At 50.5% G+C, this 24,704-nt stretch overlaps 3 protein-coding genes across 9 annotated transcripts; 2 read left to right on the plus strand and 1 right to left on the minus strand.

The window, feature by feature from the left end:
- Nucleotides 1–5,990, plus strand: TINF2 (TERF1 interacting nuclear factor 2). 4 transcript variants are annotated; one of them, XM_061592144.1, is made up of 11 exons: nucleotides 2–200; nucleotides 566–799; nucleotides 1,230–1,331; nucleotides 1,467–1,568; nucleotides 2,551–2,661; nucleotides 3,561–3,660; nucleotides 3,745–3,874; nucleotides 3,961–3,998; nucleotides 4,927–4,985; nucleotides 5,508–5,584; nucleotides 5,667–5,990. In XM_061592144.1, exons 2-11 carry the CDS (start codon nucleotides 569–571, stop codon nucleotides 5,707–5,709), a joined length of 993 nt encoding a protein of 330 aa, XP_061448128.1. In that variant the 5' UTR covers nucleotides 2–200; nucleotides 566–568; the 3' UTR covers nucleotides 5,710–5,990. The 4 variants fall into 4 exon arrangements, with proteins under 4 accessions (XP_061448131.1, XP_061448128.1, XP_061448130.1 ...); XM_061592146.1 differs by having other exon boundaries at nucleotides 5,511–5,584; XM_061592145.1 differs by lacking the exon at nucleotides 2–200 and adding an exon at nucleotides 293–384.
- Nucleotides 5,744–15,051, minus strand: GMPR2 (guanosine monophosphate reductase 2). 4 transcript variants are annotated; one of them, XM_061592140.1, is made up of 12 exons: nucleotides 14,813–15,051; nucleotides 14,290–14,443; nucleotides 13,469–13,566; nucleotides 13,132–13,227; nucleotides 11,953–12,072; nucleotides 11,529–11,612; nucleotides 11,139–11,312; nucleotides 9,989–10,070; nucleotides 8,849–8,955; nucleotides 8,131–8,173; nucleotides 7,832–7,991; nucleotides 5,744–6,442 (listed from the first exon to the last, which is right to left on the minus strand). In XM_061592140.1, exons 4-12 carry the CDS (start codon nucleotides 13,216–13,218, stop codon nucleotides 6,247–6,249), a joined length of 1,053 nt encoding a protein of 350 aa, XP_061448124.1. In that variant the 5' UTR covers nucleotides 13,219–13,227; nucleotides 13,469–13,566; nucleotides 14,290–14,443; nucleotides 14,813–15,051; the 3' UTR covers nucleotides 5,744–6,246. The 4 variants fall into 4 exon arrangements, with proteins under 4 accessions (XP_061448124.1, XP_061448123.1, XP_061448125.1 ...); XM_061592139.1 differs by lacking the exon at nucleotides 14,813–15,051 and adding an exon at nucleotides 14,715–14,812; XM_061592141.1 differs by lacking the exon at nucleotides 11,953–12,072 and having other exon boundaries at nucleotides 14,715–14,814.
- NEDD8 (NEDD8 ubiquitin like modifier) lies at nucleotides 14,708–24,503 on the plus strand. The gene is made up of 4 exons (XM_061592150.1): nucleotides 14,708–15,195; nucleotides 18,220–18,267; nucleotides 19,359–19,441; nucleotides 24,017–24,503. Exons 1-4 carry the CDS (start codon nucleotides 15,178–15,180, stop codon nucleotides 24,105–24,107), a joined length of 240 nt encoding a protein of 79 aa, XP_061448134.1. The 5' UTR covers nucleotides 14,708–15,177; the 3' UTR covers nucleotides 24,108–24,503.
- Nucleotides 24,504–24,704: the final 201 nt, after the last annotated feature.

Here is a 24,704-nt window from a genome sequence, read left to right on the forward strand (position 1 = left end):
CACGTAAACTCATCCCCATAGAAGCGCACCGGAAGTGTGGCAGTAAATACAACAAATGCCCGAAGAGCCGCGGTAAAGAAGACCTGGAGTGGGAAGACAGGGTCTAAAATAGCTTTTCCGGGTTCTCCACCCAGATCTTACAAGGGAGAAAAAGAGATTAAGGGCGAATGCCTACCCGGCAGTGAGGTCGCAGGAAAAGGGTGAGGAACGGTTGCCAACAGCAACGGAGGGTCGTTAGAAAGGAGGGGCGGGGCCAGAGGAGGGACACTCGAAATGGAGGCGCGGCTGGCAAGGGGCGGGGCCTGAGAGAAGCTGGGCGGAATAAGCGAGTGGGACCTAAAAGGAATAGACGGTCTCTGGAGAGGAAAGGGCAGATTAAAAGAGGTGCAGAGGGGGCGGGGCCTTGTGGAAGAGGAGGCATCAGTGGAAGGGGTGGAGTCAGAGGGGGAGAAGCATAGGAAGTTGGGGGCGGGGCTTGGTCAGGAACAGTCTTTCTGGGGCCTGATTGTGGCCCTCACCCACCTCCTTCCTTTTCCTGTTATTCTTATGCTTTTTCTGTCCTCAGGCAATGGCAGCCATGGTGGAAGAGGAAGAGGAGGAAGCCATTGTCACAAGGGCAGCCTCTGAGCCCTGCATCGCTTTGCGGCTGGTGGCTGCTGCAGCCTGGCATGTGGTCCGGGAGCGCCAGGTCCACGACTTCCCCCAGGTCCTGGCACTGCTGGCAGCAGTGGGGGAAGCGGCACCTGACTTGGTACACTTCCGGCATCTCGCAAAGCTGCGTTTGGGCCTCCAGGCCAAGGTAAGTCACGAGCTGACATGTTTGCATGTGTAGATGTCATGTCATGCTTTGGCACTGGGGATGCCTGAGGTTTTAACAACAAAACTCTGCAGCTCTGCCCAGCCAGTTTTCACAGATTATTACTCCATAATGCTTTGCTTTCCTTTTCCCCAATCCCCACACCAAAAATATCCCAGGTCCCCATAGATGAGGCCAACTTACCATCCCTTGGGAAGGGCCATAGCTCAGTAGTAAAGTGCCTGCATAGAGAAGGTCGCAGGTTCAATCCCTGGCATCTCCAGGTAAGGCTGGGAGAAACTTCCTGTCTGAAAATTCTGGAGAGCCGCTACCAGTGATTGTGGACAGTCCTGAGCTAGATAAGCCTATGGTTTTGACTCGGTACAAGGCGGCTTCTTATGTTCTTCTTTTCCTTGACTTCTCTTTTTACCAGGTGATCATGAACATGCTTCAGGAGGAGCAGCCAAGTGGGGAAATCTACAATGCCATAGATACGTACTTTCCAGAAACGGAGACTCCTCCCCACCCCAAAGCCGTGAGTGCCTGCATTCCAGCCAGTGTAGCTCAAATTCCCACCACGTATTCCTCCTCTCTATGCTGCTTCTAGGCTGCTCAGCCCGCCCCTTCGTTAAGAAGGTGCTTACTGTGCCGTCTCTTCCTTTTGCCCTAGACCGATCAGGACTTGAAACTGGTGCAGACGGCCCAGGGGAACTTTCGGGATCTGGTGTTGGGCTTGTTGAGGGACCGTGGGCAAAGGGAGAAGTATGTGCAGGTGAGGCTGGGAAAGGGGGAACAATATGGAGAGGAAGGTTGGGCCGGAATGTGTTTGACTAATGCAAGGGGGTGAGGGATTAGCTACCTGTGTTGGGCAGGAGCCAATATTTAGGGAGAGTCAATAGCAGAACACACACTTCGCTTGCAGAAGGTCCAAGGTCTCATCCCCAGCCGCTCCAGATAAAAGGATCAAGTAGCAGATGATACAAAAGACCATTGCTGTCTGAGAGCTACTTCATATTTGTATGCCTGTGTTTCGTTAAAAACATCAAAGTGATTTACAACAAGTTAAAAACAACCACCATACTATAAAAAACACTAAAACTACAATAAAAACAAAGGTCAACTATTGCAAAAGGACATCTTGTTATGTGCCTTCAAGTTGATTACGACTTATGGCGACCCTATGAATCAGTGACCTCCAAGAGCATCTGTCATGAACCACCCTGTTCAGATCTTGTAAGTTCAGGTCTGTGGCTTCCTTTATGGAATCAATCCATCTCTTGTTTGGCCTTCCTCTTTTCCTACTCCCCTCTGTTTTTCCCAGCATTATTGTCTTTTCTAGTGAATCATGTCTTCTCATTATGTGTCCAAAGTATGATAACCTCAATTTCATCCTTTTAACTTCTAGTGACAGTTCTGGTTTGATTTGTTCTGACACCCAATTATTTGTCTCTTTCATGGTTGGTATGCGCAAAGCTCTCCTCCAACACATTTCAAAGGAGTTGATCGGACCAGAAAGGTTTTCAGCAGGTGCTTAAAAGTTAAAACAGAAGGCACCTGCTGAATCTCTGTTGACGAAGCATTCCAGAGGCTGGGCCAATGATACTGAAGGCTCGATTTTGTGTCAGTGTTAAATGAGCCTCACCAACTTGGGGGACAACCAGAGCCACTCCTGCAGATCTCGGTGACTGAGCTGGGAAATAAGGTTTTTTGAGTTAATTAAAAAAAAAAACTTCTTGGGTTCTTTTACCATTTAGGAGCATCTGGAAAATGATTACGGGGAATCCTTCCTGCATGTGGTGGAGGAGCTCTTTCATGATTACTTGTGGCAACTAGAGAACACCCTTCCTGAGCCCCACTTCCAGCAGGTACCAGCCAGAAGTAGGAACAGGGCATGGTCTGGAAGCAAGCTGTGAGTCAGTGCTTCTGCCCCCGCTGCCTTCAGCAGTCCTGGGTGCGGTGAGCCTTGTAGCTCAGTGGTCATAAGGTCCCAGGTTCAGTCTTTCCTCTTCCAGTTAAAGGGGTCTAAAGTAGCAGAGCTGGCAAAGACCCCTTGCCTGAGACACACTGCCTGTCTTGGAGGGATGGACTAGTGGTCTGATGTCATATAAAGCAGCAATCTTTGCCACACACACACCGGCTAAAATTCCAGGGAGTGGAGTGGGTGTGGAAGGCCTTTGGATCAGGATTTGATCAGCTTACAAAGCCACTAAGAGGTGATAAAAGAATCCTACAAGTCAGCATCTAGCATAGCACATTACAACTGCTGCAACAGTCATAAAAATAATTTAAATGGTCCATCAAGACCATCAGCAATCTTCAAGTGGTCCGTGCAGAAAAAAGTCTGGGAACCCCTACTGTAAATGAATTAGGGGGGGGAACTGTATAAACAAACAGTTCACTTTTTGTGGGTAGTGGGTAAACTGGGCCAGCAGGGCATTCAATCAACAAACAGAATTATTTTTATTTTATTTTTAAAATTCATATCCCCCCTTGCTCCCCTCCAAAGGAGCCCAGATCTTGGGATTCTGTGGGTGCTACACACAGCTATTGCATGCAGAAGCCTCTGCAGCCACATTTTTTGGAGTGGGTGGAACAGCTACCTGCCCATCTAACCCATTTTCATGCACACACAGCTGCCTTTGCAAACTGCATTGAAGCAGCGCTTTCCCTACGTGCTAGAGTTAGCATGCACCCATCTTTTGGAGAGTGTCTCCTTGACAAAAGTCTGGAAACCTTAGTCCTGACTCTGCCTTTCCCTCCCTAGTTACTGGACGCCGCCTGCACCCAAGGGCCTGACCACGCTCCCCAGCCAGATGCCACCATCCTCTCACGGTATCTCTCAGTCATGGGGTACCAGACCGTAGGTGAGTAAAGGGGTTTGATGTACGACACCTGAGATTTTTTTCCCCATGTCCCACGTTTCCAACCTGCTGTCCTTTTTTCTCCAGGATTTCCATGGCCTGCACCCTCTCCTAGCCCTTCAAGCAATCTAGTCCACAGTGAGGAGGCAGGGCATAGCACACCTGAGCCCGCCCAGTCAAACCCAGGCAGGAATCGCTCAGCCTGCATCCAGGAAGAGTGAGTGCCTCCCTGGCCCCTTCTCATTTTCCTCATCCTGCTGCTCCTAAACAGCTACCCACTGTATCCTCTTTTCTCCCCTTCAGGGATTCTCACCGACATCACTTGGGCAACCAGGAAATGGGTAGGTAGTGCTCCTACTCTGGATCCATGCAGGCCTGAGTGTGTGTAATTCTGAGCTGAATGTGTTCTGCAAACCAGTCAGTTAAGCCCAAGCTGCTGCACCCCACATGTTTTGGAGTCCCAGCTCCCATCAGCCTCAGCTAGCATGTGCCTGTGTGGGCTGGAGCTGATGGGACTTGGACTCCCATCAAGTTGAGGAAGGCTGGTTGAGCCCACGCTTACTTCCTGTGGGCTGTTTCCGACATTCAGGTTTGGAAAAGAATGCTGGGATTCAATGGCAAAGCATTCCAGAAAGCATGCTTGACGGCCAGATTTTGAGGGTGGGCCGTTTTGCCGGGGGGGTGGGGGTGGCTTTTCTTACCCGTGCCACCCCTTTTTCCTTGATTGGTTCATTTTACTTCTGTGCCGCTTTCCATTCAAATGAAGCCAAAAGCAACAACCAACAGCAACTTAACAGAATATCCTACTGACAGCACAAATCATATCATGGATATTCCTATTCCCAAAATCACCCTTGTTCTTCCCACCCACCCCTCTCTGCCCAGGTCTGCCCTGCCATTTTGCCCTGCTCTGTTTCTATTGAAATGTCTCTTGATCTAGCAAGGAGCAGCAAGGGCCCTAAAAAAAGCTCAGGATGCTAATCCCTGGCATAGGCCCCAGGGAAGGTGTGTGATGTCGCTCACCTGGCTCTAGAGGCAGTCCTGATGAGAGGTGCCAAGCCAGGCGCTGAATTCTCCCCACCCCGCTGCTGAGCCTTGACCTGGTTGTCCACAGATTTGCTTTCCTCCTGTTAAAAGGGCAAGAAACTTGCTAAAACATTCTCCTGGCATTCCCACCTGAGACGGAGATGCCGCCTTGGCTGCCTGGGGGGGCGGGGAGACGTGTGCAGGGGCAAGCAGCCACAGTCCTCGTGTGTTTTCTCTATCCAGAAGAAGCTGAGGACGTTGTGCTGAATTCGAGCAGCGAGGGGGGCAGTTCCCCTTTCAAGGTGAGGAGCAGCACGCCCAGGAAGCCAGCAACCAGGAGCGTGGGCTCAGAACAGGGCCTTGGCTGACGGAGGAGGCCACGCTGAGCTAGATGAGGTCTTCAGCAAGGATTGCAGGAGTGGCTGTGGCACTTCTCTGAAGCCTTTGGCTCCTCCCCATGGTTCCTGTGCCCTACCTGCAACCAGGGCTGATGGGAGTTGGAGTCCAAAATGCCTGAAGGGCACCAGGTCTGGGGAAAGACTGTCGCACAGTAACAGAGCCCATAAATCAGCCTAAGCACGTCTGTGAAACACTCGCTTATTGCTTCCGTGTGCCCACAACACCACTATCCCTTTGTCACGTTCAGATTGTAAGCTCCTTGAGACAGGGACTCTTCCTCTTGGGCACGGAGGCCCCTATAGTAATAAATGATAGAAGCAGGCTGTGTCTGGCCCTTCTTTGAGGTTCCGTTGAGACGGAAGGGGGCGGCAGTGGGGTTTGAAGGGGTCGGGCAGCCGTGACCACTCCTCCTTTTCCCCCTCCAGCAGGGCGAGTACCAGAACACTCAGCACAACACCCTCATCCCCACCTTCCAGTGGCACCTCAGGGACATCCGGAGTCAGTGAGTGACCCCTCCCCTCCCTTGCCAGGAAGGGCCATCATTCTCTGCCACACCTTAACCCCATCCTTCCCTCCCCCTCCAGGTGTGCTGACGCTTCAGGCCGCAGAACATCCACGCCAATGTGAGGGACGGCTCTGCCACCAAACACGCCCCACAGAGTCACTTTGAGAGTTTTATTCCGGTTTCAGTAAAAACTGCAAAAGCCGCCACTTTGCTTCTCTTTGTCTCCAATTTGTCTGGGAGGGGAGGGCTACAGAACACTCCTTCCCTGTCTCACAGGGCCATGGTTCCCTTTCGAGTTTGGTCTCGGGAAAGAAAGATGGAGTTTCTGCAGCACAAAAGCCACTTTGAGAAGCATGACTTTGGAATACTGGCATACCAATATAATAAAATTACTGCACACGCACTCTCTCTTTTTCTTTCCCTCTCCTGTTCACACAGGAGGGAAATCTGCCTGTCCTGAAACGAGCAGGGAATGCCACAGCAGAAATGTAGTGTGAGCCTGATGTGAGGGAAGGGGTGCGTAATTGGTCAGCGCCAGCGTGAACCTGGAAGAGCGTCAGTCGGCCATCCTGCACTTCTCCCACTTCGTAACCTAAAATCAGATTGACTGGAGAAGTTGGGCTGGCGCAGGAGCTGCCTCATGGGGGCAGAGGGGGAGGTCAGGGTGGACTTGCCTCCCCAAAGCTGGGGTTGGCTTGCTGGGTGACCCGGATGAAGGTGGTCCTGCGGCTGAGCTCCTTCAGCTTGGCGGCCCCCACATAAGTGCAGGTGGAGCGGATGCCGCCCAGGATGTCCCGCACGGTGTGCTCCACGTCGCCCTTGAAAGGCACTTCCACCACCTTCCCCTCTGATGCCCTGCAGGGAAGAGACAAGGAGGTGTGAGGGAGGCCCATCCCGCTGGCTCCTCACCCAGTACGTTTTGCACGCATCGTAACATTTATGGGGGAACCTCCCAAAACACAGCTATTAAGGCCCATCAGGCCATTCTGGGCAAACCAACGTCTTTATGTCGGCCACAAGAAACAGTTCAGTCTGCAGCTTGACAAACTTCAGTGTTTTTTGGATTTGGTGCCTTTTTCTGTTGCAGCAAAAGAAAAAAGGCGATGAATTCAAAAAGCATCGAGTTCAAGGCACGGTTACAAAGGAGTGCACTTAGAGCTCTCTTTTTTTGCAGCCATCACTTGGAAGCGTCAATCGCGTGATGCCCTAAGGAGACAGGTGGGCGGCCCCACCCACCTGTCAAAAGTGGCCCCACAGAGGCGTGACCATTTCTGGATCTGGTTCCCTGCTCCTGTAAATACAGGAACCAGCCATCTCCCGCCCACCTCAGTTCTTACTAGAAATCCATTTTCTCTGCGGGCCAGAACTATCAGTGCATTTCAACTGTGGATCTGACAGGTCCCAGCAGACAGACTTCTTGTGTTTAATTCTTTGGTTCATTTACAGCAAAGATGCTGGGTTGAAGAAAGTGCCAGGTCAACTCGAGCCATGACCACAAGACAATTTGCCTTCCGTGATCCCCTTTCCAACTGCACTTGATCCCGCAGCCCGACGGACCTTCTCCTTTGTTCATCAGTGTTCTGTTACTGATGTGTTCCTCCCATTTCAATCAGGAGTTTCATGAACATTCCATGATGCCACCACGCAGGCTCTGGCCCCGGCAGCGTTTCCACCCAAGAGATTCACAATCGCCCCCTCTCCCGCTATTGCTGACGGTCAGGCATGAGGGCTGATGCTTATGTAGCCAAAACAGCACCACCCATGTGCAAGAAAAAAATACAGATTGTGCACAGCCGCAAGATTTGCAGAGATCCTAAAAATCTAGAGTGGGGAATTCCCCCCCCAAACAAAACCCAGCACAATGAGCAGTCTGGGGGTGGTGGTGAGGACACTCCTGCCATCTGCAGTTTACGTGGATGGGGCTGGGGCAGTGAGGTTGGGCCTGAGTGGGTGTGCCAGATTGGCTCTGCCAGTGCACCCACAGTGTCCTGACTCCCCTGCCAGCCATCCCAGCTCTCTCCAGGTAAGCTGCAGCAACGCTGGCGTTGGAAAGAGAGCGCCATGGGATACTACACCAATGAGGACTAGAGGAAACGAGGGTGGGAGGACATGGAATGGAGTATCTTGGAGGAGGGCATGTTTGACGGACTGGAACAATGAACAGGAGCTCTCCACCCTGCAACATTTGTTACTTGGGTAGGATGGAGAAATGAGGAAGCATTTCACTCTTTCCTGCTGCCACACCTGTATTCGGCAACGCCTCCGGCGTACTTCTTCATAGCCACCTCTGAGCTCATGCCATAGAAGAGCTTGTATTTCTTGCCTGCCTTCTCAATGAGCTCCCCGCCGGATTCTGTGTGTCCAGCCAGCATTCCCCCCAGCATGACAAAGTCTGCGCCGGCACCTAAACCCACCACGGAAACAGGAGCAGTGCGAGATGAGTTGTTAAAGCCTCATGAGCAGCAACGCTTGAGAGCCACTCGGGGTTCTGCCTTCGCTCCAACAAATTTAACCAGGGAAAAGATGGAAGAATGGAATCTTACCAAAAGCCTTTGCCACGTCCCCTGGGCAGCTGCAGCCTCCGTCCTGTAGAAGAGAGGGCGGAAGGACAATCTTGGGTTTCCAAGTTAATTTTCCTAAGGCTGCAATCCTAAGGGTCTGTCTTCTGCTAACGAATGAAAGTGTAACTGCCAATAAATGGGTTGAGAAAGACTGAGCAAGCTCCTAGTCCTCATGGCTAGAAAACCTAAGGCAGAGAAACATCAGAACTAGCTGCAGGTCTGTCCTAGAACTCTTAACCCAGTTCTAAAACTCCACAACTGCCCTCCTGACATACTCGGCAATATGACAAGAGTTTGAGGATCTCAAGAACTGACCATATGAATGGAGTTAGGGTGGAGCAATACTTGAATGGGCATATTCTGAGAAACGGCCGTCCTCACATGCAACTGGCAGGAAAATGTGGGCATTTGCCTGGATATTTTCTCACCCCGCAGGCAGGAGAAATGTTTGCTCCTGGCACAAACGCTTTCGTACAATGTTTTCATTGGAAGCAGGGATGGAAAAGCTTTGGCCCTCCAGGTGTTCTTAGCCTCCAGCACCCGCCAGCAGGGCATGCGGACAGGAGCGATGGCAACAGTAGCTCAGCAGCACCTGGGTGGCCACAGGTCCCCCCTCCCTGTTCTAAAAGAGTTCCAGTTCAGACTCTCAGGCTTTGGGACGACACTCCCGGCACTCTGGCGCTGGAGCTGGGTTTCTCACCGAGATGATGTGCCCATTGAGGCCATGGGCGGCATCTGCACACTCCATGACAGCGCTGAGCTGGGGGTAGCCGACCCCCGTCTTCTTCCGCGTGGTGCACACCGAGCCTGGAACGAGACGAGGCAAGCGGTTCAAGCTAGCCAGCCTGCCTTTTGGGAGGGGTGGGACAGGTCTTTAAGGGCCCCCTCATCTCCAATTGAGAAGTGGCAGGCGCCCCACCCCAGAAAGAAAGCTGCTCTCCCTTTCACTGTGGTTGCTCTTCCCCACCCCAGTAACGAATTTTACTCCCCCCCCCTCCAGATCAGGAGATTCTGCTGCAGAGTGGCAGGTGGGAGGCCTGAGAGGGAGGCGTCTGAGGCCTTTGCTCCCCCAGCGCCTTCTGCATCTGCCACCAGGGCCGGGGGCTGTGGGAGGCGGCAGCAGCCCAGGGAGGAAACCTTGGCCTGCTTTCAAGTGCCAGATCCAAGCCAGGAGATTCAGCTCCAGGGTGCCACGCACCAGAACCAGGGGAAAATATATACACCTTTGCCCTGACCTCGAAATGATTGCACTATTGTCTATTTTATTGTCTACTTCTTTGTCTATAGAAGTATTTATGTTCCACCCTCCCACAAAACATCAGAGGGGTGTACAGCAACATTTAAACATTTAGAAACAATACAAAACCATCCTTAACATGACTGGCTACTCAGAAACACTTTAAACAGCTGCATAGGTATTTTAAATATATGATAAGCCGCATCAGAGCTATGGTTGGTAGCCAAGGTACAAATACTCCAGAGAAAGATGGAAAGGAAGACAGACAGATGGGCACCCCCTAAAAAGTAGGCAACTTTTGGCCCTCCAGATGTTGCTAAACTACCATTCCCATCAGCTTCAGCAAGCACGGCCCATGGCCAGGGATGATAGGAGTTGTAGTTCAGCAACATCCGGAGGGCCAAAAGTTGCCCACATTGGTCCCAAAGGATGACCTCCTCCCATCTATCTACCTGGACCTTAAGGTCATTCTCAGTAAATTAGTGTCCCTTCAGTATGGATATCCCATAATTCACACAACATGGTGGAACATCAAACCTCCTACCATAACCCCAAGACTGGCTTGACCCCAAGCATGAAGGCCACCCGTCCTTTTGTAGTCACCTGGTCCAATTCCCACTTTGATGATGTCAGCTCCTGACAGGATGAGCTCTTCCACCATCTCCCCCGTCACCACATTCCCAGCCTGGGGAGGCAAAAGAGACAGCAAGCATGGCAAGAAGTCTCCCATAAGGTGGGACCAAGAAGCTTGATTTGGGTGGGACGTACCATAGTGGGACATGCAGACAAAAGTCTGAAGACTTTACAGTGAAGGAAACACCATGGTGTGAAAACAATGGGAAGGAAGTGAAAAATGGTGGGGCATGCTCAGGAAAGACAGCCATGCCATATAGTCTTGCATGCTCTGGTACCCTCCCATCTTGACTACTGTAATACAGTCTACATAGGGCTGCCCTTGAAGACAGTCCAGAAACTGCAGAGTGTTGACTGCCACTTCAACATGCAACCACATAATACCTGTCCTGCAGGATCTGCACTGGCTGCCTATATTTTGACAGGCCCAATTTAAGGTGTAGATGTAAACATATAAACCCCTGGGATCTAAGTATCTGATGGCAAGCCTCTTCCAATGCCAACCTGCCTAGGCTTTGAGGCCAGCAGAGGAGGCCCTTCTCACTGTTCCCCCACCAATGAGAATTGCTTGCTTGCTTGCTTGAGTGTGTGTAACGGGGCCTTCTCAGTGGTTGCACCCCACCTATGGAGCTCTGTTTCCATGGAGGCACAGATAACTCCCTTTTTTATGAGCTTCAGTTACCAGCTCAAGACATTTCTGTTCACCCGAGCTTAGGGTGGATTTTGTTTGCCTGTTCTGGATCAGAGGACTGTGCCATTGCTGAAATATAGTACCTATTTACTGAGGTGATGCTCTTACATTTTTTTTATCTTAATTTTAAACACCTGCTTTGTATCCAGCTATGTTACACACACCAATGGAAATTAATAGATCCAAGCTGGGTTTGTCCATTAATTACAGTGGGTCTACTCTACATAGACCTAACGCTGGATTTTGATGGAAGGGCTTTTTTTGTTTGTGCTAGAAACCGCTCTAAGAGCAGGTTGGCGAAAAAAAATGGTCTGGGAGAAGAACATCAGAAGAGCCCTACAGCTGGATCAGGCCCAAGAGGTCCCATCTAGTCCAGCCTCCTGCTCTCACAGTGGCCAGCCAGATGCCCCAAAGGGAAGCCAAACATACAATGATGGTGTGATCAGGAAACCGCTTGCGCACGTCCCTCAGGAACTGAACAAAGTGCTCGGAGTATCCGTTGGCCACGTCCAGGCAGATGTAGCGCACCTCCGGCACCGTCTCCAGGATCTGCTCCAGCAGCTCAAAGTCCGAGGGACCAGTGCCTGAACTGGCCGCCATGTTCTGGGGAGAGGCATCGGGGCAGATTGTAAACAACCGGCTAGAGAAAAGATGGGATGGCAAAGACTTGGTTGCAGTGGGGGTTGTTTTCTGGGGGCAGGAGCAGAGCACTAATCCTCAGGGCAATTCCAGAAGTAAGGGCCACTCCAAGAAAAACCCTGGAAAAGAGCTGCTGTTTGGTACTCTGAAGCACAAACGATGGTGACAGTGTCTACTCACCTGCAGACAATCCGGGTTCTCAGCTGCAAACTCCTTCCACTGGTCTAGACTATAATGTTTATGGATGGCAGTGAAGACAGAGAACTGGGGAGAGATGAGGGTGGAAAAAAAGACAGACCCTGAGAAGAGTAAGGAGGAAACTGCCCTAGAGCAGCATCCCTCAACCCTAGGTCCCCAGATGTTGCCAGACTCCAACTCCCATTATCCCCAGCCACCTCAACCAATTGTCAGGGATGATGGAGTTGGAATTCTCGCTACCCTCCAGATTGAAAAAAAAACACTGCCCTACAGGCACCAGTATAGAAGGCCTGATATACCTGCTCTCAACCTATCCACCCTTGGCCATGCAGATCAGGTGAATTCTGATAAGGAACCCTAGGTTAAACTGTGGCCAGCAAGCTGTTCTCCTCAACAGGCACCGCACCTTGCAAAGGACCTTGGCCATCTCAAAGGTGCCTACAGTGTCCATGTTGGCAGCGACGATGGGGATCCCAGTATATGTCTGCTTGGAGTTACGGAATGTGAAGGACCTCGTGAGATCCACCTGGGGGGGGGGAGAAGACAAAATGTAAAGAGCTATTACAAGAGCTGTGTGGCCCCTAGAAGCCCCTACGTCACTGTGCCTATCTTCTGAGGTGTCACTTAAAGAGAAAAACAGCTCTCTCCCACCACAGAGTTGAGGGCAGGGAATTTGTTTCTCTGATCAGATCTTGTAAGTTCAGGTCTGTGACTCCCTTTATGGAATTAATCCATCTCTTGTTTGGCCTTCCTCTTTTTCTACTCCCTTCTGTTTTTCCTAGCATTATTGTCATTTCTGGTGAATCCTGTCTTCTCATTATGTGTCCAAAGTATGACAACCTCAGTTTCATCATTTTAGTGATAGTTCTGGTTTAATTTGTTCTAACACCCAATTATTTGCCTTTTTGCGGTTCATGGTATGTGCAAAGCTCTTCTCCAACACCACATTTCAAATGAGTTGATTTTTCTCTTACCTGCTTTTTTCAATGTAAAATTCATGTTTGCCATTCTGCCCACTTTGGCCTTTGGTCCTGCCCACCAGTGGCATGTGACCCCCCCAAAAAAAAGGTTACCCAGAAGGAAATGTGGCCCTAGGACTGAAAATGGCTCCTCACTCCTGGCTCTAGCTGAACCACCTGAATAGATGTTGCCAGCCACTGGGCTTCACAGTGCTATGGTCCAACTGTCTCTTGACAGGCAGCCCAAGACAAAGAGGACGACTGTGCAAGGGGAAGACTGTTGCACACATACACCCTCTCATGCAAAGATCAGGTCTAAGCTGCTATCACTTGGAAGTCAAGCAAAAACTGCAATTTCCTTAAAAAAAGAAGAAGTTGCTAGTCCTCATGGCTTCAGAATAAACATCTGTAACATGACCACTGATGGGGACACTCCCAAGCCCATCTGACTCAGCACTCACCACCTTCCCCGTGTCTAGCTGTGAAGAAAGGGCTTCAAAGGTCAAAGAGGTCTCTCATGTAGAAGCCCCGATTCCCTTCAATGGCCCATCTCATGTCCAACCGGCAAGCTCAGCAATCCTATCCGATCTGGAACCTGCAGGGAGACTCAAAAGGGCCATTCTCACCTCGCTGCGGGACTTCAGAGTACTCCGTTTGGGCCTCAAAAGGACATCTTTGAAGTCTAACTTAATGTCATTGTCGATGTGCGGCATCTTGGACCCCTGGAAGAAAAGCAAAAGAGTCGCACTCGGAAGTCTGGGACACAAGAGAGCAACTCCTGGCTTATTCTGCCTGGGGAATGTCAGCATTAATCAATACATAACAATTAAATGATCAGTGGTGCAAACTGTTCTCATGTTAAGGATACACATTTATTTTTGAAGGCTATTTTGTTAGCACAATAAGGATTTTTTAAAAAGAAAATGTTCTCACAACAATCAGTGGGTAGTTAAGTTCTCTTACCCGCTGTGACTCGTATTGCTTCCAGGAACCACAGCTTTCTAAGAGCAGCTCATGACCTCTGTTCTCACCTCAGTCCCTCTTGCCCTCTTGAAACCACTCTGTGGAGAAAAAAAACACTCTGCATGTTACATCTCTAATCTCCAAATCAACTCTAAAGCACTGGTCCTCATGAAGTTCGTTATCAATCTACAATCTGTCCCCCAACACTACCCCTTAAACCTGCTTCCCTGCCTCTGTTGCCATGGCCTATTAGGACATCCCACTGCAAACTTCGGAGCTGCCACAACTTCTGCCACACTGAAACCTCCACCATCATCTCTGCCTCCTAGTTTGTTGCCAATCTGTGAGCCCTTTGGCAAACCTCGTACAGAGATGCGCCATCTCAACCTATCAACAGCAATGGAGACTTAGACATGGCTTTCATCACCATCCTGGCTCCAATATCATCACCACCACTCATCCTAATGCTATCAGCTGATAGCAACTTCCACTGGTTTCAAATTGGACAGACTTCCAGGAAAGTGTGCGCATGATTTCAGCATTTGCACATGCCTGTGAGGCAGCTGGCTCATTCCCAACAAACTGGGACAGAGGTGTAACTGCCACAGATGTGTAAACCCCAACTCCTGACCCTTTCCCCAACATTGCGCTCTGATGTTAGCATAAGTAATGCCAACCTTGCATCACAGTCCAGGACCCCCAACCCGCTCATAACAAATAAGCTGTGGTTCACATCAGAACGGTTAGTTTATTTTGGGGGGGACTAGTGTGTGGGGCCTGATTGAACCCCACTTCCGGTAAACCCCCTTTTCCCCACTCACTTCCGGTTGCGGCTACCCGATGTCAGAAGAGAGGAGTCAGCGAGAGCTTCCTTTCTACCGCGGACATTCACCGGCTTCTCTTCTTCCTCCCTCCCTTGTGGACCCTTTATATTCGGCGCAGTGCCTTGTGGAAGATGTAGTCTTCTCCCTGGTTCTGTATAATAGTAAAGAACACTAACTTTACTACAAAGCCCACGAAGCAACACGCCTTACGTCATCGAACGACGTGACGTATGTGATATCAAATCTGCTAACCAATCCAATCCTTAGAACGACGATACGAGAAAGAAAACGCGATTCCCAGAAGGCAGCGCGCGGCGTAGCTAGCTTCTGTCGCTGTGCCTGACGGGAAATGTAGTCCAATTAAACTGAAGGCCTACGCAGTAGAAAATTATTTACAAGCAATTAAGTGTGGAAATACACACCCCGCCAATGAACCAATTTCAGGAACGGCTATTTCCGCAGTATGAAAGAAAAGGCAAGGAAGAATCGAGAGGAAAAGTAGCTGACAATTCTTAATAACCTGATGGTTCACTTGTGTGGAAAATCTCCCATGATGCACTGCGGGACAGAAAGGAGGCATTGAAGCGGTTAGTCCAAGCAGGAATTCAACCACTGGACAAAACCACAGGTTTTATTTTGAGCTCTAAACTTTTTCACCGGTTTCTTTTTTTAAAAAAATAATAACAATGAACGGGAGGCCTTCCTCTCTCTTTTTTTGCCATACTAATAATTAAAGCAGTTGGGGCGGGGCCACCAGAAGTGACGTCACCCAAGATCGGAAAGATAGCGAGCGAGTGCACTAGAACGTCCCGCGAAAGGCTTGCCCGGTTCTGCTTCCGAGGTCAGAGGTTGGGTGTGTAGTGACTGACTGAGAGGCTGGTCGCGATGTTGATCAAAGTGAAGGTAAGGAACAAAAGGGGGTTACTCCTAATCGCGGGTGGGATGGAAGGAGAAGGGTACCCCCCGTCCTCTTCCTCCTCATTCCCCCGGAGCATGACGGGATGGCTTTGTGCCTTTTCTATCGCTCTTGCCGCGGGACATTGTGGGCCATCTGCAGGCATCCCTCCCTCCTCTTTCTCTCTCTCTCTGCCCCCTTCTCCTCCCAGCCCTGGATATAGTGGATGGGGCTCCTCCCTTTGCCAGGTATTTGCACGGTGTGTCTATGAAGAGAGGCTCCTCCCACAGGTGCCCTACAGGCAGAAGTTAAACCGGTACAGCTCTTGGGAGTGGATTTCTGCCTGCCCCTCGCACCACTTTCAGAATAAGGGATAAGATGTAGGGTGGCCAGATGAAAACGAGGGCAGGGCCGTTGCTGCAGTGGTGTAGAAGAGGGAATTTGAGCAGGTGTGATGTGCTAGGCTACTCCTGCTGAAATTTCCTCTTCTCAGTTGGAGGACGCACGAGCCCCATTGTCTTTGGCATATAAACCATTCTAATAAACGCCCCCCCTCTCCTTGGCTGCCTAAACTATGAAAAGGCCCTTCTCAATGCATATCATTCATATACCTAGCTAGTGTTAGATGGATAAATAAATAAACTGTACTACTGTAACACAGAGAGTGTTTATGGGTCTGTCAAGTATTTTAATTAGTTATTTTATTTAAAATACTGTTTTTAGCTGTCCTACAATTTTAAAAAATCACAGCCCAAAAGTAACAATAAAATATAAAACAGTGATCATCAATGAGATGACAGTTTAAACAGCAGCAGTAAAACAAGCCCATCAGAAGTTTCAACATTCCCATCAGAAACTGGGCTATAAGCTTCATTAAATATATCTCTGGGTGATTAACTCCAGCATTAGGTGTCAGGCTCTAGCGTTTTATGATTGGCTCAAAGTTGATGCTGAACAGCTACACCCAGTGGTGAAACTGGAGTAAGTGTTGTGTTGCAACTGCATCAATTTCAGCTGCAAGCCCAATACTAAATTTTGCAGTTATCACCCTTAGGTACTACTTGAAGCATTTTATGATATTTTATATCACTTAATACAGGGGTGAGGAATTCCAGCCTTGGGGGCCAAATGCTGTCCTCCAAGCTTTTCTCTCTGCTTCTTTGGACTCTCTTCAGCCTTGTCCCTCTTTGCACTTCCTTGAGTGTGTTTGCCTGGCTGGAATATGGCTTGAACTATAATGATTGCCTGGATGGAGGATAGGAAGGGATGTATGAGTGTGTGTAGAAAGTAGCCTACTATACAAAGGTAAAATTTATATTACTTGCTCTGGTTGGCCCAGCCCACCACCAGCACATGGTCCGCAGAAGGTTCATAGAATCATAGAATAGTAGCGTTGGAAGGGGCCTATAAGGCCACTGAGTCCAACCCTCTGTAACCCCAGAAGGCAATGTGGCCTTTGGGCTGAATACAGTTCTGGACCCCTGACTTAATGGATTGGCATAATATGGCGTTGGACTATGACCTGGGAGACAAGGGTTCGAATCCCCACATAGCCATGAAGCTCACTGGGTGACCTTGGGCCAGTCACTGCCTCTCAACCTCATGAAAACCCCATTCATAGGGTTGCCATAAGTCGGAATCGACTTGAAGGCAGTATATTTACATTTTTATGTGCCTTCAAGTTGATTATCACTTATGGCAACCCTATGAATCTGCAACCTCCAATAGTATCTGTCATGAACCACACTTATTTTTGGTGTTTTTTTAATCACTTAAAGAGGAGCCATGTGAATACTACATCGTAAAAGAATGTGCATTCATAATATGTTTTAAGGGTGGACCTTGCATACTGCTACACACTGTGAGACTGAGGAGTTCTGGAAGAAAGGTGGCAAGCTTTTCTTGGCATGACTGTCGCTAACACTGCTTCCCCCTCCCCCCAATACTTGTGCACTTATTTTATTTTGTCTTAAAAGTCGTTATGTCCCACTCCAAAACAAAGCTCTCTGATCAGTTTACAGTAAAATGCAATACAATTAAAACTAGGACGAGAAATAAAATATGCAAGGCTCCCATCTAAAAATGTAATTTAATTAAATTTTTCTGCTGCCACCTGAACTTTAGTGGGAAAGGTGCCAAGGAGTTTCATAGTTGGGGTGCCATCAACCCAGAAGGCTCTAGAGTAGCCTCCTCCAACCTGGTAATCTCTAGATGTTGTGGATTACAACTCCCACCAGCTCCACTAAGGAGTTGCTTGCTCAGATGGAAATCTAGGCCTGAGCTTCTAGCAAGCAGCACCTATAAACATCAACCTCCCTTTGTTCCTTGTTGGCGAAGTTGATGCCAATTTGCTAACGACCTGCGTGGATCCAAGACTTCCTGATCGTCAGGCCACACCCCAGGAACTGCATTTCATAACGAATTCTAACACCACAGTCTCCTGTCGAATTCATGGGACTTGCTTCTGAGCAGTTTGCAGCCTGGATGTCAGCAAGTGCATGCTTTGAAATTGTTTATTCCAGTGTTTCACATTTCCCCTAGCTGCTTGGACTTGTGATGGGGATGCTGCCAGCCTTTCAACTCCTCTAGTGTATACTGTATTGACGATGGGAGATGGCACAGAGAAAACTGGCTCCTGTTTCAAATCTAAGGAGTGGATCCCCATAGGGCCAAGGTAGAAGGAGCCAGAAGTGCTGGCATGGGGTATTGTGGGATACTCTCTTTGGATCCCACCCTGGAGCATGATGGGAAACAGAAGCCACAAGCTCCAGTTCTGAGAGGCGTCAGAGAGGAAGGTTAGAAAGACTTGTGTCCAGGGAGAAGGACCTGAAATCCTAATGCAGAACGGGAAGGGAGAGTGTGGAGGGCTGTAAGGAAGGACAGCCAGTCCCTTTTTTTCAAACCTTTCTTTCGGAGCATTTGGAGAAAAGATTTCTGTCCTGTAGCCTTGCCACCTGAAGAGGAGGCTGAATCATGTGGGATGGGAGAGGATGGGTGGCCGCTTGTGCTGAGGCTTCTCTCTTTCCTTGCAGACGCTAACTGGAAAAGAGATTGAGATCGACATTGAACCCACAGACAAGGTACCATCCTCAGGCAAACGAACCCGGCAGAGGTGGTGGTGGTGGTGCTGCTGCTGGTTATCCTTCCTGCCTTTTGCAAAAATGTCTCGTGGTGGCAGCGGGGCATCTCTGCTTGTAGGAGAGAGTCAGTTGCTTGGTTCTTCCATTCTAGTATTGGAGGGAGCCTTCCCTATACCTTAGTGTGAGGGGTTGGTATGTGCAGCTGTGGGCTGTGTTCCACCTTCCTTCTCCCAAGCCCAATTCTGCAGAACCCCCTCCTAGCTGACATCAGACAGCTCTCCCTCTCTGTTGAACTTCCAGTGCTTCTGTAAAACAGGCATTTTAACTGAGCTTTTCTGATCTTACGGTTAATTTAAACCGTTTTCTTGTGTATGTTGTACACCACTTAGAAACTACAGGTTTAAGCGGTTGTCGAAATTATTAAAAAACATAGATGGATAGCTGCAGTTGTGGAGGAAGGTGGGTTTAGCCAGGATTTGGGTTTCTGCTCCTTTCTGGGATTGGCTGCTGTTGTGGAGGGGAAGGGGTTTAGAGGGTACTATGCCTGCCCCCACACTGCCCCCCCCCTGCTTTGGCCTCTTTCTGTCTGGCCAGATGGTGAAGCCGTTCCTCCTTCAGGTAGCAGCTGTGTTTGTGCAGCAGGGCCCTCCATCCTCTTGCAGGAGAGTCAGGGCCATCAGCTGTCACCTCTCTGTCTCCAGGGCAACTGAGCCACAATGCTTATCCATCTCCAAACCACCCACATGCTTCCCCGGTCATGTTAGGGACCAGAGTGAGACTCTTTGGCAGTTCCATCAGATCCTTCTGGCCTGCATCCAGCAGCTATTGAGTAGGACTGTTGTGGCCCTGAAGATGGGGAGGCCCAGAAGCTTGGACGGTACCCTTAGGAGACAGCAAAAGAGCTTGAAAGGGTGGCAGGCTGCCTGTTTCTTTTCTCAACTGGAAAACCTTGCAGGGAAATTATTCTTTCTCAGCCAGCTTTACCCACCAGGGTTGACGTGAGTTTGTGAGATGTTGACTGCCTCAGACAGGTTGCAGCTACAAACGGCTCTGGATGGAACATGACTCTTCTTTGTCTCCCCTTCCCCAAGGTGGAGAGAATAAAAGAGCGAGTGGAAGAAAAAGAAGGCATCCCACCACAACAGCAGCGCCTCATCTACAGTGGCAAGCAGATGTGAGTCCGTCAGGAGGGGCTGCTGTTTCCTGATGCATTGTGGGGAATGCCCGGTGCTTGTAGGGCTACTAGGATCGAAGCACGCACTGCCCAAGTGCATTATGGGATAAAGGTTAGCGAGCAGGAGGTGGGGAACCTCTGGCCTGCAGGCTCCTCTTGGCTGAGCCATGCCCACCTGCCCTACAGGTGGCAGTCGTAAATGATGCCAGGCACGGGACAGGTGACAGCCTGGTTCAGGCAAACGGGTCTTACAAACTCCTGGGCAAAGTGCTGTGCAATAGCACTTTGCAAGGGGCTCTGCAAAACCTGCTAATCAGCTGTTTGTTGGGTCTTGCTAAGTCAGAGTGCTGTGCAAGGTAGCGCTTTGTCAGGTCTTGTGAAGTCGTTTTCAGTCAGCTGTTGGTTGGGTCTTGCAGAGCACTTTTCAAAGACTCATGCGGGGCAAAAAGGTCATCTGATGTCATTGTGACATTAGGTGATTGATAGGTGGATGGCCCCGCATGCCTGTCGAATTTGGCTGGGGTTAGGGTTGCCAGGTCGGAGCCATCCAAAAACCTGAGAAAATGGGGGCGGGCCCTAGTGACGTCATGGGGCGGGCCCTAGTGACGTCACGGGGCGGGCCCTAGTGACGTCACAGGGCGGGCCCTAGTGACGTCACGGGGAGGGCCCTAGTGACGTCACGGGGAGGGCCCTAGTGATATCATTAAGCATGATACATTGTATCAACCACAGTTGCTTGGAGCATGCCATTCAAAAAAAATTCTCTGGAGATTAAAATAGAAATCTTACCTAAAATAGGGTGTTCCTAGGTTCATCTGAAGTGACAAGGTCATTCTTTCTCACAAGCTTAGGGTGATGCAAAATGGAAATGGACTGTCTTCCAGTTAGTCCCAGATAGGGTCTTCATGGTAAGCAGTATTCAGACAGAGGTGGTTTACTATTGCCTTCCTCTGAGTCTGAGAGGCAGTGACTGGCCCAAGGTCACCCAGTGAGCTTCATGGCTGTGTGGGGATTTGAACCCTGGTCTCCCAGGTCACAGTTCAACACCTTTAGGGAACATTTAATCTAGCTTCCTTGCTTCTGGCAAGAAGGGTTTACGTGCCCTCAGGCCAGGCCATTATTGGAAGAAAGGAGCCTAGTGTTGCAGAGATGTTAGATGGGAGCACAGATGGATGCTCCTGAAGGCAGAAATTATAAACATGCTTATTAAGGAACTAAACCCCATAGAACTCAATAGGACTTACTTCTGAGTAGATACGGTTGCAGCCATGTTAAGGACAAGGGAGGACATTCTAGGCAAAACAGACAAATAATTGGGTGTCCGAACAAATTAAACCAGAACTATCACTAGAAGCTAAAATGATGAAACTGAGGTTATCATACTTTGGACACATAATGAGAAGACACGATTCACTAGAAAAGACAATAATGCTGGGAAAAACAGAAGGGAGTAGAAAAAGAGGAAGGCCAAACAAGAGATGGATTGATGCTTTTAAAGGCACCACTGACCTATTGGCAGATAAGCTGGTGCAATTGTTTAGTATCAGGAGTCAGCCACCTGTCAGAAAATCTGTAAGTGTTCTGTTCAGAAAAATTCAGTGCTGCAAATCACCCCCACCTCACCCCAGTAAAATAAAATCAGGAATCCAGGGTATATTCTCCATTTCTGTACATCACAACACCAAGATATCACTGCTTGGGAGCTCTATGAAGAGGCTATGTAGTATGCAAAAGGCTAGAATTCTCACCCTTTTAATGTGTTTGTGTAAGTGTAATACATATCAGTATATATTGATATACACATCAATATATAATGCAATATATATCACCAAATATAACACATTGATTAAAGAGATACAAAAATTTGGCATCATTTCCAAACTTAAATAGTAAAAATAAAACTACAAAAAAAGGCACCCACAGAACATACAGGTGAGGCGCGTGCGTGAGGGTGATGATCTGATGGCCCATGGGTGGGTGGAGGCGAGCGGTGGCAGCGGAGGCTAGGCTGGGCCAGCCTGGCTCTCTTAGCCCTGGCCCGGACTCGGAGCCAGTTCCCCTGGGGCTCAGGCTGCTGCAGTCTCTGGTTGGGGGCGGGGGAGCCCATCGCGGCCGCTGCCGTGGGTGGAGGCGAGTGGTGGCAGTGGAGCCCAGGCTGGGCCGGCTCCCTCTTAGCCCCGGCCCGGTCCGGATTCGGAACCAGAGCCAGTTCCCCTGGGGCTCAGGCAGGCTGCAGTCTCTGGTTGGGGGGGGATCACATGGCCGCTGCCGCGCCCAGCGTCTCAAGACGAGGCCCACGCCAGCGGGTGAAGCCGGCGGCCGTCCTCCTTTCCCAAGCCTTCTGCTGAGCCTGTAGGCCGCGTTGGCCCTTCTCGGCAGCGGTTGCTAGGAGACGGGTCCGACGCAGCTTGTCAGCCTCAGCAGGAGCCGTGGAGGGCAGCCTGGGCCGGCTCCTCCTTAGTCCAGCCGGTTCTCCTGCTCCGGACGGCCGGCCGCTTTGCCCCTCCTGCTTGGCACTGCTGGGGGGGGGGCATCGTGGCCGCTGGTGCCCAGCGGCGCCCACAGCAGGAGGGGTGAAGCCGGCGGCCGTCGTTTCCGGAGCAGGGGAACCGGCTCCGGGGCTAAAAAGGAGCCGGCCCGGCCTGCCCTCCACGGCTCCTGCTGAGGCTGACAAGCTGCGTCGGACCCGTCTCCTAGCAACCGCTGCCGAGAAGGGCCAACGCAGCCTACAGGCTCAGCAGAAGGCTTGGGAAAGGAGGACGGCCGCCGGCTTCACCCGCTGGCGTGGGCCTCGTCTTGAGACGCTGGGCGCGGCAGCGGCCGTGTGATGCCCCCCCCAACCAGAGACTGCAGCCTGCCTGAGCCCCAGGGGAACTGGCTCTGGTTCCGAATCCGGACCGGGCCGGGGCTAAGAGGGAGCCGGCCCAGCCTGGACTCCACTGCCACCACTCACCTCCACCCACGGCAGCGGCCGTGATGGCCCCCCCCGCCCCCAACCAGAGACTGCAGCAGCCTGAGCCCCAGGGGAACTGGCTCCGAGTCCGGGCCGGGGCTAAGAGAGCCAGGCTGGCCCAGCCTAGCCTCCGCTGCCACCGCTCGCCTCCACCCACCCATGGGCCATCAGATCATCACCCTCACGCACGCGCCTCACCTGTATGTTCTGTGGGTGGGTGATGGCGGGAGCGGGCAAGGGCTGCTGCTGCTGGAGAGGTCCCTCTCCCTCACTGTGGCGGCTGCTCAAGTCCTGCCTGCCTGAGCAGCCTGAATGATAAAGAGCGGAAGTCGGCCAGCCGCAGCCCAACGTATGCGTGGTCAATCACGCATGCGTGGCTGAGGGGGCCAATGAAAACCAGAGATCCACCTTTTTAAAACAAGTATTGCCGGACGCCGGAGACGGCCCCTTTTTCCCTGAGTCTCCGGCCGAAAACCGGAGACCTGGCAACCCTAGCTGGGGTGGGGAGGTACGAATCAGCCCTGCTGGCCAGATCCAGTTCCACTTCCCCACTCTCATTCTTGAGCAGGGCTGGGGAACCTTTGGCCCTCCGGATGTTGCTAGACTACAACTCCCATCTTTCCTGGCCATTGGCCCTGCTGACTGGGGCTGATGGGAGTCGTAGTTCAGAAATATCTGGAGGGCCAAAGGTTTCCCACCTGTTCTAGAGGTTACACTTTGCGAGAACCTCACCCTTATTTAATTTATGGATTATATTTGTACCCTGCCTTTAAAGAGAAAAAAAAAAGAATTCGCCCCCAAGGTGGCTAACAACATCATCATCCACAATAGATCATATATATTTTAAAAGCAATATCACAACAGTGCTATATGAACATTGGGTAGGAACAGATTTTTTGGAAAGGCAGCCAGTTAAAAACATAACTTAAAGCACACATTTAAGTGTAAGAGAAGCAGTTGCCGTTGTTATGTGCCTCTAAGTCGATTACGACTTATGGTGACCCTATGAATCAACGACCTCCAAGAGCATCTGTCGTGAACCACCCTGTTCAGATCTTGTAAGTTCAGGTCTGTGGCTTCCTTTATGGAATCAACCCATCTCTTGTTTGGCCTTCCTCTTTTTCGACTCCCTTCTGTTTTCCTCAGCATTATTGTCTTTTCTAATGAAAAGAGCATTGAAAGAGCGTTCTAAGGAAGAGCAGCAGAGTAAAGCAAAAACTGAAGTTGGTAATCACCTGTTTAAATAAAAAGGGTTTTCTCTGCCAGCAGAATGCCATCACGAAGAGGGCTAGAGGAGCCTCCCGCAGCAGGGAGTAGCTGCTGAGAAAATCCTTTCTCAAGTTTCTACCAAACGCACGTCAGACATTGGTGGGACAGAGAGAAGGGCCTCTCTGGGAGGTCTGCCAACCCCAGGCATCCTTAGAAGGAAGAGGCGAACCGTGCTGAGGTGTATTACGTGCCCTGTCGCTTGAACATATATACAAGGTGTCTGTAGAGACCCTAACCCAGCCTTAGCCAACCTGGAGCATGGCTGCGCTGGCTGGGCCTGATGGGAGTTGTAGTCCAAAACCTGTGGCGGGCGAAGGGTGTCCTAACCCCTCCCTGCCTTTGTCTCTTCCCAGGAACGACGAGAAAACAGCTGCCGATTACAAGATCCAGGGTGGATCTGTGCTTCATTTGGTCCTGGCGCTCCGCGGGGGAGGCCTGCGATGATGGAGCACCTGTGCCCCCAGTTCCCCCCCTCTCCCTCCCCCAATCCCCACAAAGGACAGGTCCGCCGTTTGCGTGTGGGAAGCCATGTGGCTGCATAACGACACTCCCATGCCCTTTTTTCATCCTGTCTCTAGGAAGAATGGCCCCTGCTGCCCCCTCCCCGATCTTCCGCAAGCTGTCATTTGAAGGAGGTGCCTTTTGCACGGGATGTACTCGGTTTCCCAGAATGGGAATATGATATCCCACTGGCCCCGATTCTCCTCATGCATTTCCACCTCAGCAACTTCTCAAGTGCTGCTTATACTTGCTGGTTCTGTTCCCGCCCCCTCGTTCAAGTGTCCCTTTTCCCCCTCTGTTGGAATGGCTGAATGTTAAATAAAGGTGTTTCACAACCTTCGTGGTTTCCTGAGATGTGGGTTCATGGGTGTGCGGGTGTTTTATTTTGGGGCTTTTTCTGGTTTGGGGCTTTTTCACTGAGTTATTAATGTCAAATCAAAACTGGTTCAGAAGACATATCCTTTCCCCTGGAATCTATACCTGTGTGTTTGGAGGGGGGGTGGGGGCTAACTAAACTACAGTTCCCAGAGTTCTTTGGGG

This window comes from Rhineura floridana, chromosome 11, assembly GCF_030035675.1.
Source record: "Rhineura floridana isolate rRhiFlo1 chromosome 11, rRhiFlo1.hap2, whole genome shotgun sequence".
Classification (NCBI taxonomy): Eukaryota; Metazoa; Chordata; class Lepidosauria; order Squamata; family Rhineuridae; genus Rhineura; species Rhineura floridana.